At 48.8% G+C, this 18,729-nt stretch overlaps 1 protein-coding gene across 3 annotated transcripts in view; it reads right to left on the reverse strand.

The window, feature by feature from the left end:
* Nucleotides 1-9,932: 9,932 nt before the first annotated feature.
* The window catches only part of GFOD1 (glucose-fructose oxidoreductase domain containing 1), a 95,301-nt gene continuing 86,504 nt past the window's right edge, over nt 9,933-18,729 (reverse strand). For 2 of the 3 annotated variants that reach the window (XM_052648919.1, XM_052648921.1), the window contains exon 2: nt 9,933-10,898. In XM_052648919.1, the coding sequence (XP_052504879.1) occupies nt 9,979-10,898 (920 nt within the window). In that variant the 3' untranslated portion in view covers nt 9,933-9,978. The remainder of the gene's footprint in view (nt 10,899-18,729) is intronic. The other variant, XM_052648920.1, reaches the window with a different exon arrangement.

Here is an 18,729-nt window from a genome sequence, read left to right on the forward strand (position 1 = left end):
TCCAAGCTGTTCTCAGAGCACAGATCAGGCCTGTCAGCCACAGAGCAACCGCGTTTCAGATATCTCATGTACCCTTTACTTATCTCCAGAACTTTCCATATCTCAAATGCATGCCTCTGATCTGTCTCCAGTTCTTCCCTCCTCCTCTCTTTTTACCCTTGGCATCAATATCCACTCTTGCTTCTGCCCTGTACTCCCCCTGTTGCCCAGCCAATCCCATAACCCCAGTTCCTTCTCTTTTTTCCCCATACCTCCCCACCCACTTGCTTCCTCAGTGATCCAGGCTTGTTAGCATCTCACAGCCTACGCAGACCTGCTTGTCCCAGGCTGGCTTCCTTCTGCTTCACGGCAGAACTTGAGTGCCAAGGCAGATCCCTGAGTTCAGCACCATAAGGGGGCCGGTGCTCCAGGCTCGCCTGTTAGCCACCGCATCCCCGACAAGCTGCCTCAGAAGGTCTGGAAAGATGGCAGGGCCTCTGGCCTGGCTTCCCTGCCTGTAGTTTTGCCAGCTATTATGCCTGCCTGGTCTCTGGTTTTGAAGAGTCTGGAGTGACTCCCCAGGAAGCTTCAAACAGCTTTGGTCTGGCTTCTGCCTGATTTAGACCTCTCAGTGCACTCTAAAAGGGAGGTAGTGACTTTGGGGGGCAAATTGCCAGACTGGGGACTCCCTGGGGCCTCATGGGCTTGTAGACATCATCTCCACATCCACTGCAGCTGCTCACGGCCCTCTTAGGGTTCCTCCTCCCCAGGGCGTTCTTCTTCCAAGGTTCTGATGAATGGGTCAGAGACAATGGGACTTCCGAACGTGTACACCCCAGACGGTAATTCTGGGATTGAGCCCCATCCATGTGCACACCATCAATCAAGAAAGGAATGAATCTGTAACTGCCCAAGAAGTCGCTCCTAAAGTTAGTCCTTCATCCTCCCTTGTGGCTAAAAGGGAGAGTCTGGTTGGACCCCAGGTGATCACAATCTGTGCAACTTTAGGTGAGAAGGGTGCTCCCTGCATTGAGGTGTTTCTGGAGGAAGTCCAACCACCAGCTTAGATGTGAGTTCCTCCTGCAGGGCTGTGCCTGGACCACAGCAAACCTGCAAAGGCTGTTCTAGTGCAAGTCACCTCTCAGCAATTCACCAGCAGCTGGAGACTCAGAGACAGGATTCGAAAGGAACCCTGACCTTGAATGAACAAGGCAAAGAGTTCTGAATGTTTTGCATCAGCTTCTTTGTCAAAGTTTTGGTTCAAGTAAGCTGTCACGCCGTCTTAAGTGGTTGTAACATGGCTCAAACTCTATGAGGTGGTGTCTGGTTCCATTTCTAATCTCTGCACCTCCTGGCCAACCTTCCAGCAGGGGGCACTGCTACTGACCAGTGCATGTAGGCACTGGCTAGGAATATCTATCTAGGCAGAGGGATCTTTTTTACTTAGGCAAGATTAAGGTTAAGTGTGGGTTGATAAAGGGCTTCCCAGGTGGTGCTACTGGTAAAGAACACGCCTGCCGATGCAGGAGACGTAAGAGACGTGGGTTCAATCCCTGGGTCAGAAGGATCCTCTGGAGGAGGGCATGGCAACCCACTCCAGTATTCTTGCCTAGAGAATCCCCATGGACAGAGGATCCGGGAGGGCTATAGTCCATAGGGTTGCACAGAGTTGGACATAACTGAAGTGACTTAGCATGCACACAGGAAGATAAAATGGGAGCATACAACTTAGAGGGAGGTGGAATTGTTATTTGTTCATTTCTATACAAACTTCTGCATACTCTGTAGATGCGTATTCTCATAACAACTGTAGCAGTCATCCTGTGTTTCAGGTTGTATCACACAAACTTGTCACAACAGGCACTAAAAATACACAAGATTAAAGAAGCAGGAGATCAAAACAGAAAATGGTTCTGTGTGTGTGAGTGTCTGTGTGAGTGTGTGGTGGGGCAGCGGGAGGAGGGGAGGCTGGCAGGCACAGGGGGACACAGAGTTCTCTTTGTTTGATCCATCAACTACAACCTGAATGACTTGCAATGTAATTACAACTATTCTTTTTAAACCACAGTCCAGAGACTATGAAAGCACTGTGATCACATCCTGTGGTTCAGTAGAACACAGCATAATCCCGTTTCTGTAACAAGAAATAAGCTTAAATTGAGAGAAACCAGCATCACAAAGAAATTCCAAACCTGTGAAGGAACAACTTGCTCTTGGATTGAAAATGTACATAAATGCTCAGGAGCGTGGAGTCTTTCACCAGGGGCTGGTTCCCAGGCCACGTGGCTAGAAGAAACTCAGAGAACTGGACCCCACAGCACAATAGTTTACAGTTGGGCACATGGCACCTGCAGCTTTGATAAAGAAGTCCCTCTCACTGGCTTCTTCAGAACCGATCTCAGACTTACTGCACTGTCCAAGGTATGAGATGTTACACATGTATCATCAGGATCCATGTGAACAGAGGCATTCGCTGCACCTTTTTATCTTAATGGATGGGCTGTGTTCTGAATGCATTAACATCACTACCTGCTCATGAAGAAATGAACAATGAGATCTCAGCTTCTGTCTATTTCTGCCTATTTCCTGTTTTTACGTGAAGGGAAAGCATGGACCAGAAGAATTACCTGTGTGTTCTCTAAGACAGTAGAGGGTGGGAAGGCCAGCCTAGCCACAAGAGACCTCATCCACACAAATCTCAGATTCGGCTGACCTCAGTCCACGATGGTGGCCCTTAAATGCTGCCAAGAACAAAGCAAAGATGCTCTTGTAAAGAGTCAACGGAGCCTGTTTGAGTGTCTTATAGAGCTTGGTGGGAGGTGTTAGGTTAAGATCTTGGTAAACCAGAGAATCCTAAAATTTGCTCCCCAGTCTAAGGTCTCTGTTGTCATCTTGTTTGCCTGGTTTGAGCTTTCACACACACCACACACACACACACACACACACACTCTGAGTGGCCTTAGGCAGGTTATTTCCCTTCCATGTCCACGTTTTCAAAATTAGAATCAGGATTTGAGTCAGATGTTCCAAAGTGCCTTCAGTTCTAACTTCCAATACATCTATCAAAAAAGCAGAGTGGATTCCCCTGTTCAGTCTCATGGGTGCTGACACCAGAACAGATCCCCCCTCCCCAACTAGACACACACCCACAACCCAGATGCACTATCATCATTCCCACCCCCATTCTTTGCACAATTCAACCAGGTACCTAGGTCATCAGCTAGAGGACCCGCATCTAATAAACAGTAAAGCAGCTGGAGTTACATCTTCTCTTCAATCTTTATTTGCTACTTCCATTCCTTTATCCCACCAACGTCAATTGGGGAGGACAGCAGGAAGCCACATTTGAAGTGGCACATGCCAGCAGGCGGAGTGATGGTAAGCCGTGGCCCCCAGAGCATCACAGACATAACACGGGCATCAGGCCCGGAGCACAGACTGTTCATCCTGAGGGCCCGGGAGGGAAGGCCACCACCCACAGCAGTTGAGCTTGTAAAACACTAAGAACAGTTGCATTCATTGTCTTTTTTATTTTTTTTTTTGCTTTAATAATAAAAAAAGAAAACCCAAACCTTCTATAATTTATAAGCTATGTTTTGCTATCTACATTATATATAAAATATAGACTCTGTTTACTTTATAACACACATCTTTTCCCCTTGATAAATAGCTCTTTAAAATATCTAGTTTACATGCCTCGACTTTTCATAGATAAGTTTTTTATACATACACATACATATATATACTCATGTTTGTAAAACACAATAAATACATACTCAACACTGACAACCAAACAGATGCAATTTTGGTTAAAAAATAAAACACAGTAAAAGCACCAGGCAACAAACAGAAAGCCATAATCACTAGAAACTTCTGCCTCCCCTGGGCAAGGCACAGGGCCAGAATACTAAACACGGCTGGACGCCGGACAGAGAAAAGGGCAGCAAAGGAACAGGGTAGGTCGCCAGCTTGGGTTTTGTTTCCCAGCCGCGGACAAGAATTACCAAGCAGTCATCGGGTTTATGGGGAGAAACCTCAGGGCTCCGCCAACAGCAAAATAGCCCTTGTGATGGCTGCAGGGGCCAGCAGAGACCCAGATGGGGAAAGACCGCAGACACCAGGGTTGCTCTGGGAGCTCTGCTCACACCACCCCGGCAAGCTTGGCTGCCACGCCAAGCACAGAGCCCCTACCCGTGACATGGTCTTGTCATCCCTCTACTCACTATTGCCGTGCACACACGAGGGCGACGGATTCAAGAGCATTCAGTAGTGCAGTGCTCTAGGAGCCTGACTGAGAGCCAGACGCTCGGGTGGCCCTCTCAAGGGCTCCAGCAAATAGGAACCGCGATGTAGCAGAGAAAGTCAGTAGGCCACCCCCTTCTGCTGCTGAAACTGGTGTGGTCACTCAGGTCCGCGGTGCTTACTGACTTCACCTCCAAACTCTGACGACACCACTGAGCCCATCGCCTCTGAGAGCAGCACTGAAGGTTTGCACACCTCCTGGGAGAAGTCCTAAAGGCCAGTTCAGGGTTGTCCCCTTAAACCTGGGGCGCTGCCCTGCGTGATACTCTGCTGGGGCTGTGGCAGGCTGGGCGGGCGCCTGGGGGCTGCAGACAAGCATTGTCTCATTACCTGTCTCGCTGTCCCCAAAGGGAACTGAAGTGCGGGGCTCTGAGAGTTGATTTAAAAAAAAAAAAGAAACTCTCCAGGGTCGTGGCCTCTGCCCCATGACCCGCAGGCTTTGGAAGCCTGAAAACAGAGACGGTGGTGAACAGGAGTCCTAAGCTGGTCAAGCCCTAGATCTGGACCCACAGGGCGGGGCCTAGGAGAAATGGCCTCAGGGAATCTCAGTGGTGAGCATCTGAATGTATGTTCCCCATGCTCGCCAGACACAATACAAATTATAGACCATTGTTCACATTACAGTCACAATGGGAAATTCTAAACAGCTAGTCTTCTGACTACATTTGAGACGTATTTTTTTTTTAAGTGAATTCAGCTTAAGAGCTCAGGGAATACAGTCAGCTGCAGGCCCCAGTTCCCAGTGGAACTCTTCTACCAACTAGCCCTGGGACCTCGGGCATGTCGTGTCACTCCTGTGGGCCTCCCTCTCCCCATCTGAGAACTCTGAGATGCTGAGGAAGGCAGGATGGGGCTCTAAGTCAGAAAACTGGGGTTTCCGTCCTGGCTGAGAAATGGCATATTCAGTTCTTTTATTTTTACATTACTTAGCCTGGAGAAGGAAATGGCAACCCACTCCCGTACTCTTGCCTAGAAAATCCCATGGGTGGAGGAGCCTGGTGCAGGCTACTGTGCATGGGGTCGCAAAGAGTCAGACACGACTGAGCGACTTCACTTTCACTTTAGCCTCTTGGGGTGCTAGAGAAGACTCTTGGGAGTCCCTTGGACAGCAAGAAGATCAACCAATCGATCCCAAAGGAAATCTACCCCGCATATTCATTGGAAGGACTGGTGCTGAAGCTCCAACACTATGGCCCCTAATGCCAAGAGCTGACTCATTGGATAAGACCCTGATGCTGGGAAAGAATGAGGGCAGAAGGAGAAGGGGGGGGACCCAAGGACAAAATGATTGGATGGCATCATCGACTCAACAGACATGAGTTTGAGCAAACTCAGGGAGATAGCTAAGGACAGGGATGCCTGGTGTGCTGCAGTCCATGGGGTTGCAAAGAGTTGGACATGCCTTAGCAATTGAATATCAACAACAACAACCTCTTGGAGATTCAAAAGGAACTATTGAATATATTGGCTCTGAAGTCCCTTCAGTTGCAGCTGGAGTTACTTTCTCCCCAGGGTACCCCTACCAATGCTAAATTTCCCCCATTCCACCATACCCACCAGGATAAAAGTGATGCAATTAGAAACCTCATCTTTGACCACAGGTCCAATTCAACAGCTGTGGCTATGGGACAAGATCAAGAACTAAGAGAGTCTAAAGGCACAAATGCCATGCACACCTAACATCCAAGTCAGATCCACTGTCAACGCCCCACTCCCTGAGAAGAGACATTTTCCTATGTTATTAGGATCAGCCAACAACTTCTTAAAAGTCCCCAGCTCTGCGGTTGGCTGCCATCGCCTGCCATCAGAATCAACTTAGGACGTTGATTTTAAAAGAAGCTGAGTGATATTTCCAGTTTGGAAGAGGAAAAAAATCAACTCTTCTATTTGCAGCTCTACAAGGAAACTTCTGGCACAATAGCAAATGTGACACCCAGCTCCACGGGGAGGTGTTGACAGCCACAGAGGGGAGCCCCACGCAGGGCACAGTGTCGAATCACTGTGGCCCCACAGTCCCCGACAGGGTTCAACAAGGAGTGCTTTCTTGCCCAGCAAAGAACTGCAGAGGTGCACACCTTCCTTTGTGGGAGGCCATGAGGTTTGGAAGAGAAGGAAGGTTTTTGGATTCAGGTGACCCCCGCTCTTGTACTTCCTAGTTTTGTGACCCTGGGGCAAGTAACTCATCCTCTCAGCCTCAATTTTCTCATGTATAAAATGGGACTAACAATACCTAATACTATAGGGTGGTTTTATGGATTAAGTAAGAGAATGTACTTAGCTCAGTTGGCAAAGAATCCACCTGCAATGCAGGCGACCCCGGTTCAATCCCTGAGCCGGAAGATCCCCTGGAGAAAGGAATGGCAACCCACTCCGGTATTCTTGCTTGGAAAATCCCACAGACAGAGGAGCCTGGTAGGCTACAGTCTATGGGGTTGCAAAAGTTAGATACGACTGAGCAACTAAACCACCACACTTAAAATACCTTAAACACAGCAGATGATCAGGAAATGTGGGCACACAGAGAGGACTGAGATGGCTCTCTGCAGAGGGAAAAAGGGCCTGGGAGAACTTCCGCTTCAGCTGGAGTCGACCAAGACTGCCCTTAGAGGCCCAAGGTGGGCTGAGGAGGCCCTGAGGTCCCCTGCCACACCTCTCCCAGGGAGGTGAGGAGGAGTCATACGGGGAGCTGACAGGGGTCACCAACTCTCCAAGAGAAAACTCAGAGAATCCAAACCTTCCAAATAAGCACAGGGCATTCCCAAACACTTGTGGGCACCGGGTGAGCACCCCTTACACTCCCTCTCTCAGAATCTGGAACATCTTTTGAGGCCACCAGTGGCATGAGCCAAACATCAGAGGCCGCCCAGAACAATGATGGGGACAAACCAGGCAAGTGGGGACCAACTATGATGACCCTGAGATGGAGCCTCCATTATGCTGGACCCTTGAAACACATTCAACAAGGCAGAGAGAAAGGGGGCTGGATGACTCCAGAAGCTTCATCTAAGCTCCAATCCAGCCAGGGGTACCCACCCAGTCCCCTGCGGGTACTACTAGAGGTGCTGGCTGGGGCAAAGTCCTAGAGAATGTTGTTGAGAGCTGGAGATTTCAACTTTATATTGTGGCTCCTAACAAAGTCTTTGCAAGTGACAGGTCTGGGGCCAAAGGAGCACTAACGAAGCCATGTACTGTAGCTTTTCTATTAACAAAATGAACCATTTAGGCCTTTTCTTCTACCTGTTCCTGCATCTACCTATCACATGCATTTCAGTGGATAAAATTTGAGTACCTGTACTATTTTTCATGCTGCTTTTTAAGAATATATATTCTTCCATATACCCCAGCCTCAAATGAGAATTTTTGCTTTAGACACTAAATATTCATCACAGAACTCAGAGATCTTTGTGGGGAAAAGAACTTTCAAGTATTTAAAGTACAGAAACAAAATTGAACCCCCAGGAACAGCCCTACTTAGATTATAAATGACTTAGAAAAACGAGACCCATAGGGTCACTAGTTTCCTTTCTTTTCATCCTCGATCCCAACCCTTTGGGCTAACTAGAAAAAAAAAAAATTCTTTCCACTCAGTTTCTATAAAAGCTATTTATCCAGAGAGAAATTTAGGAGAATCTGAACCCCAAAAGTCCATGGCATGGCCTTCCACTCAAACTCTCACTGGAAGGCTTCCATACTACCAAACTTCTAGTTTTGAGCTGTTAGCTACAAAAGCTGGCATGCTGATTCTATCAATGGAGAAGGAACAAATGATATGATGGAGAGTTGTAGCCAACTAACCTTCCCACATGGCAGGAAGGCCCGGGAAGCAGGGAAATTCTTTCTAGGAAGATGATTCCTACTCCTCTGTGCTAGAAAATACCAACATTCCAGGGGTGTTTGGACATGGCACCGCCGCACCCAGGGTCAGCCTGGGATGCGTAGCGTACGAGGATGGAGGAGCAACTGATCGGACAGCTAGTTCGTTTTGAGACTTTGCCTGCTCAGAGCCTGGGGTGCACTCTCAGCCCCTTAAATTCCCTTCCAGTTCCACTGCGGGCCATCTGAAAAGACTCCAAATGTTACTTGTGTGCCAAAGACAACAGCTGGGTTTCTGTGACTGTGAACAGACTCCGTAGACTTACAAGTTATCCTCTCAACAGCCAACCTCAACAAACATCCCATGTGTGGTGAAGAACTAAGAAAAGGAAACAATAGGATAAGGCCTCATTTTCAAAATGTATTTGACTTCAGCTTTCTTTCAAGACCAGGTCTGAATTCCCAAGAGGGATTTTAGTGACAAGCTGGTAGAGAGCATTTATAAACGTGTGTGTCTGTCTGTCTGTCTGTCTCTGGCCGTTCCCTCTGGCACTGCCTGCTCCAAGCCTGCAGTTTGCCATCTCCAGTAAAAGCTCAATAAGCAGAGGGCGTTAAGATTAGAGGGATAGGAGGCCAGGGGAGGGAGAAGATGTTTTTTCCTATATTAGCTTTCTCAAGCCTAAGCAAACTATACACCTCAGAGGGTTCTAAAACCCCATTTAGAAATACTGAAGATAATGTTCCTTGCTGTCCTTTTGTTTTAATACCTAGTCAAAAGTTTTCACTTTTTTGATGCATGAGAACAAAGGTCCAAACTAAGGAAAAGAGCCTTGACATTTTTCTCCCCCAAAGGGAAGACGATTATATCTGTGTGAACCTGAAGGTGTCCCTTTTAAAATCCACAAAGTGGGGGACTCTCCTAGGAGCCCTTCCCCAGCTTGCCAGGAGAGATGGGCACGGGGTGGCTCACTTTCCCTTCTGCTAGGGACTTGTCCCTGCAAGCCTGGGGCTCACAGCTGCCCCGGGGCCTGGACAACAGCCCAGGAGCTTGTGGTTCTGGGTCCATCCGGCTGTCTCCTCGGTCCTCTGAAAGGACCATGTCTATACTGCACTGGAAATAGTTACAAGGTGACTCCTTGTGGGCTTTTAATCCTGACACATCCAAAGGGAAATTTTCTTCTCTGCCTTGTCTATTTCGGGGCCCTTGCCCTCACCTTTTGTCTCCAGGGGGCACGATTCTCGGCTGGCCCTTCTTGGCACTCCTTGACCTGACCTCAGGCCAGGAAAAGGGCAATAAGTCAATTAGGAAGACACCTCCTCCCTTCAGCTTCGGGGGGCCCAACCTTCAAGAAAGCTGTATACTTTGCTACAAGTACTTTATCTCCCCGCAGACCCTGTAAGTGGCTTCCTGGAATCTGAACTTTCTCTTTAGCCACTGATCCTGCCTCTCCCCAAGGGGCTGGCGTGGCCACCTAACGATGCACCTTCTCCTGCCCGCTGAGCTCGCCTGTTGGATTCAGGAGCCCTGACTGCAAAGGGGCATTTGTCTTGCAAAGGAGGCCAAGACGGGGTTAGGGGTGGGGGGGAGCTGGTGGCGCGATGGATGTAGCGCAGAGGCCAGCCATCCCTCCTGGCTGCTCACAGTTGAAGGGCAGGGAGAAGCAGCCTCCCAACTCATTCTTGATTGGGGCCCCTCATCCGGGTAGGGGCTCGGCGTCCCAGACCCCATTCCCACACACTCCCCCTTTCCGCTTCCCGGCCCCCAGACTCCTCGAGGTCACCTCTGCCTTCCCCCCACCCCGCCCCCCAGTGTCCCCCACCCCCATCCTCTGGCTGGAGGCCTGGGTCACGCCGGGTCCCCAGTCCGGGTCCCCCCAGTCCGGGCTAGCAGTACAGGGACATCCTGCTGCGGCGCATGGCCTCGCTGATCAGGTAGGCGGGGCTCAGCTCGGGCTCCTCGGTCATCACGGCAACGTTCTGCCACTCGCCCGTCTGGCTGGACCGCTTGATGGTGTCCACCACACACAGGGCGTACAGGCAGTCGTCGAAGGTGGCAGCCATGGTGAGTGGCCGGCCGTCCCACGTGCGCCGATCGTCCTGGTCCTGGAAGGCCTGGCGCACGGCCTGCATCATCCTGATGGTGCCGCGCAGGTAGGGCGAGGGGATGTCGCTGAAGGCCTTCTCAGGCAGCAGGGAGTTGCTGACCGGCGTGGCGTCCTGCACCAGCAGCTCCTGCTCCGGGGCGCTGTTGCGCTGGCCGTACAGGTCCGTGCCCACGGCCAGGAGGCGCCCAGCCGAGCCCACCACGGTCACGTCCTGCTTGAACTCGCCGGGCACGTTGAAGTTGAGGGTGACGGCACAGCACACCCCGCCCTCCAGCACCATCTGGAAGGTGCAGAAGTCGTCGCTGGTGATCTGACGGATGCCCTTGATGTGGTCGGTCTGCTTCACGAAGGTCTTGAGCAGCCCGTGGGCCTTGACGGCCTTCTGGCCGGTGAGGAAGGTCAGCAGGTCGATGATGTAGGTGCCCACCGAGTGCAGCCCGCCGCCGCCCATCAGATCGTCGCAGCTCCAGTTGTACTTCTTGCCCAGCAGGCTGCCGCCGTGCACCTGCACCTCGCACACCAGCAGCTCGCCCACGTAGCCCTCCTCGATGAGCTGCTTCATGCGCACGAAGGCCGGCAGGAAGCGCAGCACGTTGCCCATGACGCTCATGAGCTTCGGGTAGTAGTGGGCGGCCGACATCATGCGGAAGGCGTCTAGCGGTGTGGCCGCGCGGTCGCAGATGACGTTCTTGCCGATGCCTGTGGGCAGAGCACAAACAGCACATCAGGACGCTGGCGCCGAGCGGCAGACAGGGGCGCTGTGGCCCCCTGGTCCCCGTTCATGAACCAGGAAGCGAATGGGACTACTCTTTTTTGGTAGTTGCTATTGTGTGTCTGGAGAAGGCAATGGCAACCCACTCCAGTACTCTTGCCTGGGTATGTGTGTGTCTGTGTGTGTGTACGCGCGCGCACTTAGTCGCTCAGTCGTGTCTGACTCTTTGCGACCCCATGGACTGTAGCCCGCCAGGCTCCTCAGTCCATGGCATTCTCCAGGCAAATATACTGGAGTGGGTTGCCATGCTCTCCTCCAGGGGAATCTTCCTGACCCAGGGATCGGGCCCAGGTCTCCCGCATTGCAGGCGGATTCTTTACCGTCTGGGCCACCAGGGAAGCCCAAGAACACTGAAGTGGGTAGCCTATCCCTTCTCTAGGGGATCTTCCCCACCCAGGAATCCAACTGGGGTCGCCTGCATTGCAGGCAGATTCTTTACCAGCTGAGCTACTATTATCCTTTTTAAAAGTTTTATTTATCTTTTAAATTTTTATTATTTTTAATTGGCGGAGAATTGCTTTACAACAGTTGTGTTGGTTTCTGCCAAACATCAACATGAATCAGCCATAGGTATATATATGCCCCCTCCTTCTTGAACCTCCCTCCCACCTCCCACCCCATCCCACCCCCCTAGGTTGACAGAGAGCACTGGGGTTGACCTCCCTGTATGACTAACTACTCTTATTACAATTTTAAAACATCTTCTTATACCTTTTATTTATACAAAAATAACATTCTATATATTTCAGCATTACTTTAAATATTAAAGTCAAATTACTTTAGTATTAAACTATCACAGTGATTTAAATATTAAGATTTATTTTTATACATTTAACTAGCCTATACTTTACAAATATTTTTAAATATTTGCCAATATCAGGTGTTTCACTTAATATTTTATTTATATTAATCTGTAACATTTCATAAATAGTTTTATTTGTAAAATTAAAATATTTAAATATAAAATGTTCTATTAAAGTACACAATATGGGTTTTACATATAAAATATATTTTGTCAAAAGTTATATGTGAAATGTTTTATATATTTTTATTTGTAAAATATAATTTTTATTAAAAATATGTGTAGCGAATAGTATTTTTATCTGGACAGAACTGGAATAAAGATGAAATCATGGCCAATGTGAGTCTGATAAAGTATGAGGAAAAATTTCTTAATAGCATACTTCAAAAGTCTAAGTTTTTACCTGTCTCTCCTACAACCACCAACAAAGGATTATGTTTTGTGTGTTTTCTTGTTTATTTTGCATATGGGTTAGGGCTGGCAGCAGTCACAGATGTGTTTGTTTAATGTTTTCCAGTTCCTTATGGGAAGAGCGGATATTCCTTCTATCTGAGACATGGGTGGTGGTGACTCAGCCCTCATCTTGTCTGGTTGCAGGGAGACTGGGGGTGTTGGCGCCTCTGGCAATGGAGTTGAGACTAAGTAAGAATTATGCTTATAGTGACTTAGCACGCATTCACCATGACTATACTGGGTACGTGAGTTCCAGGGAGATGATGCCCTTTAGGAAACTAAGCTGTTCTGGATCAAGAGAAGACAAAGGATCAAAGGCTAGGAGAGTGAAGGGAGAAGAGAATTTACTCCAGGAGAAAGTCAAAGGTCAGGGAAGAAAAATTCAGCTGAACCTAGAGAAACAGTCATCTGGGACTTAAAAAAAATAAAGTAATAATTTAAAAAATTATACAGATTTGTTAGCAAGCCAGATTGGGGAGCTTCTGAAACAAGGCACCTTGCCTCCTATGAGGTCTCTGCTGTGCAGTCATGTTCTGCACCTAGACCCCCACTATGGAGCACGCCAGCCACAGACAAGGGACAGGCCACAAGGGAGATGGCGCAATGAGACCCACACCCATCCCGGTTGTCTTGACCACGGGAATCTGACTTGACAAAATCCATGAACACTGCCCTCCATCTGAGCTAAGAGGGTCCTGTGGAAGACCTATGACTGTGCGTGTGTGTCCGGTGGAAATGCCTGGGCAAGGCTATAGGCACGTGGGGCTCTCATTTTCCCACTGGAAGAGCAAGTGGAGCAATGGAAGTGCCCAGCACAGATTGGAGAAAATAAATACAATCGGTGGCTGTCGGTTTCCAAGTGTACATCAAATTCTGGCCCCAAGTGAAAGGCATGGAGCCCACACACCAACCCCATCTCTTGGCCTCCTCTACATTAGCAGAGTTGGGCTGGCTTTCCTGATGACTGTGAATGAGCAGCAAGAAGCTTCTTGAACTCTGAGCAACCAGGTGAAGACTGAGGCTCCAGCAGGGGGATAAGGAAACACTGGGTTGTGTTACCAAAAGTCCTGTGCACTTGTGTGACATCGTGTTCTGATGATATGATCCTATCGGCATTGGACTCCTGCTGGCGGGAGCAGATTTCTATGTAAACAGATTAGTAGGCCACCACAGGTACAGGTGACACAATGTTGCCCAAATCTGCCGCACACCTGCTGGGTACAGGCTGTGGCCACTCCTATACCCTACCTCATGGTCTGCAAAACCAGGATCCCTGATGGCCATCTTCTCAGCTACCGGTCATATTAATGACACATGAAAAAAGAAGTTTACCTGATTTTTCTACTATAAGAACTATAAGATAAAATAGTAAAAGAAAACACAAATTGAGAAAAATAATCCACTCTCCTCCACATACCCAAAGCAATCACCTCATGGGTAATTCTTTGAAGCTTTGTAGATGAAAAGATACTGATGAAAGCTATTGACTCCCTTTCCAGAAAAATGCATGCATGGGTCTCCCAAGATTCTGAGATATAGGCATCTCTTCCTTTGCACTGTTTAAGTACATTGTGGTCCCACAAGAGACAGCAGCTTCCTCAAGGAACAAGGTTGGGCATTCTAATTTCTTAGGTCTCCACGATGCCCACAGCACTTTAGCGGCATGCATGTGTGTGCCGGAAACCAGTGAGTGTTGCTGTCTGGCCCCATGTCTCTGCCTACTGTTCTTCTCAATGTCCACACTTTACAGATGGGTCTTGGCAACGTCTTGACACACAATACTGTATCTTCAAATATCAGAAGAGACTTCTAGGAATCTGTTGTAAAGAAATCTTCTAAAATGCGATCACAGCTTCTTGCCCAAAGATGCCTCTCACTGTATTATTTATTAAAGTGAAAAGCTAACAACCATGCAAGTGCCCAACAATAGAAGAATGTGTAAGTAGGCTGTAATACAGCTGCATAATGGAAGATTGTGCAACCACTGAAAGCGATGCTCATAAAGACTTTTTAGTGACAAGCAAAATGATTATGAGGTCATGTTAAGCGAAAGGGCTCTATTCATAGACATACTATGATCTCAACTCTCAAAAGGACAAGAAAAAAAAAGAATACATCAAAATGTTTACAGTGGTTAATTAATTAATACAATCAAGACTGACCTTTATTTTCTTCACTACCATTTTCTAAGTTTGTATTTTTATGGTCAGAGAAACACTGGGGTATTTTTAGGGCCAAAGGAGTCATAAAGACTTCATGTGATGGCAGAAGGGCCCTTCAAAGCCAAGGTCCCAGAGCTCTCAGACCTGCCCTCGTTGTACCCAGGGAGCTGGGAGAAGCCCCACCAACCCTGAACCTGTGATGCTGCTGAGGCTCAGGCTCCACTGCCAGGTCTTCCCATCCATTTTCCCAAGACTTCATGATTCCGGTGATGGCTATGTACTCTCTCAATAAGATCAATTCACAAAACTGTACCCATATCCCTAGCTCATGGATGGCCCCCTAGGGTTCTGCAGGATAGGTATCTCCACCGTAAGTTATAAGATAACTCCTGTGCTGTGCTTAGTCGCTTAGTCGTCTCTAACTCTTTGCGACCCCATGGACTGTAGCCCACCAGGCTCTTTTGCCCATGGGATTCTCCAGGCAAGAACATTGGAGTGGGTTACCACACTCTCCTCCAGGGGATCTTTCCGACCCAGGGACTGAACCCAGATCTCCTGCATTGCAGGTGGATTCTTTACCATCTGAGCCACCAGGGAAGCCCAAGAATACTGGAGTGGGTAGCCTAGTCCCTTCTCCAGGGAATCTTCCTGACCCAGGGATTGAAGCTGCATTGCAGGCGGATTCTTCACCAGCTAAGCTACCCAGGAAGCCCTACGGAAACCCTTATAACGTACTGGGTTCTTTTTATTGGACTATAGTTGCTTTACAGTATTGTTAGTTTCTATTGTACAAAGTGCATCAGCTATACGTATACATATATCCCCTCTTTTCTGGATTAATGTATTGTTAAAAAAATAAGATATTGCTTCCAACTTCAAGGGAACCCCTAACTCAGAGCTAGCAGACCCCTCACATATCTATAAAGCACAGTTTATTGTCTCTCTTTTACACAATCTTTCCTCAACCCTACTTCTTGGACCCTGCCCTCAAAGTCCTTAGGTTTTCTTGGCCTTCTTTCCTTCCCCATCAAAGTCTGCCCTTCCAAAATGCCCAGAACCTGAAACTCCAATGTCCTTAGCAGTTTAACAAGAATCGAGGACATAGGCTGAAGGAATACCACTCTAACCATGGACTTGCAGTCATCAGATACTGTGTGTGTGCGCGCGCACACGTGTGTGTACACGTGTGTGTACGCACGTGTGTGTGTGTGTGTACTGCGTGTGCATCCATGTGGCGCAGAGCGTTCCTCTCACCCCCAGAATCATGTGCCATGTGAAGGGAGCCTTGTTATCTATGCAAAGGGGTGGCAGGGCCCACAGTCTGGTGTGTCAGATGCCACTGACTGTGTGTAGGGGTTTTTCCCAAAGAAAGCAGACAGGTCCCTGCCCTCCAAGTCACCTTTGTCAGCCTGGGCTTTGGGTCTGGTTCTCCGGAAATACGGTAGGTCCCTGGTGCCTTCCTGATTTTCATGACTTAGCACCTCTCCTTTCTTGCCACTCCCAGGGAAAGTGCTGGGGTGGGCTCTTGAGAGAAAAGCCTTCCCCATTTTGTGTTAGAAAGGAAATAATAAGTAGAGGCACCTCCCTAAGCCCGAGGCTCTGACCTTCCTTTGCTGTGAAAGTAAGTAGATTCTCCCAGGGAGACAGGAACTGAGGAGGTCAGGAAGAGGCACAGGGCTGCCTGCCCTCAAAGGCTGCCCGCCACCAAGGCAGCCGTGGCTGACTCCTAACAGGGGAAGATCACCCGCCTGGGCTCCGCTTTGTAAACCCCACAGCCCTGCATCCACATGTCTCTCAGAGCACCACACACACACTTCCTTTAGGTTTGGGGTTCCTATTGTCTGGTGGCGAGATGTGTCCTTCTAAAGCAAAACATCCAAAACTTTAGGGCCTCAAACAATCTTAGAAAACATCACGCAGCAGACAGAGGCCCGGGGGTGGGGAGAGGGAACGAAGACTCAGTGTTTACTGGAGACAGAGTTTCGGTTTAGGAAAGTGGAAAACTTGAGAGAGAATAATGAGGAGAGTTGGGCAATAATGTTAATGTACTTAGCACCACTGAACTGTACAGTTAAATATGGTTAAAATGTTTTATATTGAGCTTTACCACAACAAAAACAAACATTAAAAAAAAAAAATCATGCATCAGAGAATCAAACAAAGGGACTTGAGACACATGGACCCGATTCCACTCCGAATCAACAGGCGGCGTGAAATGGACTGGGGGCAATCCCGAGTGCCCAGGGAAAACCACTGTGTACTTGGCCAAAGCCCAGACATTTGCTGAGCAGCGGGAGAGTTTCAACCCTGAATACTCACTGGAAAGACTGATGCTGAAGCTGAAGCTCCAATACTTTGGCCATCTGATGAGAAGAGCCAACTCATTGGAAAAGGCCCTGATGCTGGCAAAGATTAAAGGGAAGAGAAGGGGATGGGAGAGGATGAGATGGTTGGATGGCATCACTGACTCGATGGACATGAGTTTGAGCAAGCTCCAGGAGATGTGAAGGACAGGGAAGCCCGGTGTGCTGCAGTCCATGAGGTCACAGAGAGTCGGACACGACTGAACATTTGTGCTCAAAGTGATGTAGAGGAACAGCGGGAGCTTTCTTGACACTCGTGACTGTGGCAGTCGGAGGTCACCCTGCTGTTCCCTTCAGCAACACCAGGGCCCCATGCTCAGCCCGCTCCACACAGGGCCCTGTGGCGACACCAAAAGCAGCTAAGAACCTTGCTGTATTTGTCAGGGGGTACAACGTGACTCTGGTGGGTGGCGGAAGATACGCAGCACTGGCCCATTGTGGGGAAGTCTTCCTAACCCACCTCCACGAAGACCATCTGCCCCTTTGCATGACGACAAAGAACTTAAGTTGGGTCTTTTGGAAGCCTTCGGATTGGAACCAACTTACTTTATCAAGTTCAAGGTCCCCTTGTCAACAAATAAAGCAAGAGCTCCCAGTGCTTAAGGTGGTAAGATTAATGCCTTCTCACCCAAGTCACGGAGCTAAAGCTGAGGAGAAAATGAGATGATGGTAAATTTCTGGAAGGTGAAGGTACCATGTGCAAGGCAGTACGCCTGCTCTTTGTTAGGAGCTTTTACATGAAATCACTGAGGGCATTTTACTGCCATCCTGAAGTCCTTCGTGGGGAGACAGAGTTTTTCTTCTGAGTGTGTGCGTGTGTGCTAAGTCGCTTCAGTCATGCCGACTCTTTGCAACCCTATGGACTATAACCAGCCAGTCTCCCCTATCCATGGATTCTCCAGACAAGAATACTGGAGTGGGTTGCCGTGCCCTCCTCCAAGGGGTCTTCCAGAATCAGGGACCGAACCCAAGTCTCCTGAGTCCCCTGCCTTGCATGGAATCCAAAGGTGGATTCTTTACCACTAGCGCCACCTGGGAAGCCCCCAGGTGTGCTGTGTAACCGATCCGAAACATCCACACCCTGGGAAGACTCAGTGCCACAGGGAAGGAGTTTCCAACCAAAGGACCCTAAAGTAGAATTCGGGCAGCTGCGCCATCACGCCTTCCAAGCCCAGGGTCTCCACACTATGGCTGAGAACTCACCTGTCTCTCTTTCCAGAGACCAGAGTTTTTATGGGAGCTGATACTCCATCCCAGAGAAACTGCCCCCAGGAGTAGGGTAAGGGGTTCCCCATTGACACTTCTGGGGAAAGACACATGCTTTCTTCTATCCACAGAGCAGCTGTGCTCTCTTGCCCTGGATCGGGTAGGTTATCCCAGGATGCCCAGAGAATCGCTGCCATCCGGCCACTTGGAGCCCTTCTTTAGCACAATCAGCCTGGAACTTCAAAACATCCCTCTCTCCCAGCACATTTCCAATCACACACTCCCTTATCTTATCTGATCTTTGAGGCCAGTGCTCCTTTCCCACCAGTTCTTCCTGGTGATTCCACTTCTGTTGACAGCCCCTAATCTTCTGAAAGCCAGAGTGGATGCTGGTCCTACAGGCTGGCAGAACCCCCACGAGAAGTCCCATAGGATACGGCTTCCTAATTCTCTCTCCCCTTCACACAAGATAAGAGAGGGCTTTCCCTGCATTTCCAGTGGGGAACTCATTCTCTTCCTTTATGTTCCATTCCTTCAATATTTCTGTGTTAGGCACACACAGAAAAAGAGTAAAAAAGATGAAAAGGAGCTCACAGTTTAGTAGAAGAAACCAACCAGGAAATGAGTGATTATGGGATCTAATAGATTATAGGGTCTAATAGAGGGATGGACAGTGACAGCAGAAGGAGGGGCTGCCCAACTGACTTGGATATGACACAAAGCTCTGCTGGAGAGGTGACATTTGGGCAGGGTTCTGAAGCATATGTAAGAG

Source organism: Budorcas taxicolor, chromosome 11, assembly GCF_023091745.1.
Source record: "Budorcas taxicolor isolate Tak-1 chromosome 11, Takin1.1, whole genome shotgun sequence".
Classification (NCBI taxonomy): domain Eukaryota; kingdom Metazoa; phylum Chordata; class Mammalia; order Artiodactyla; family Bovidae; genus Budorcas; species Budorcas taxicolor.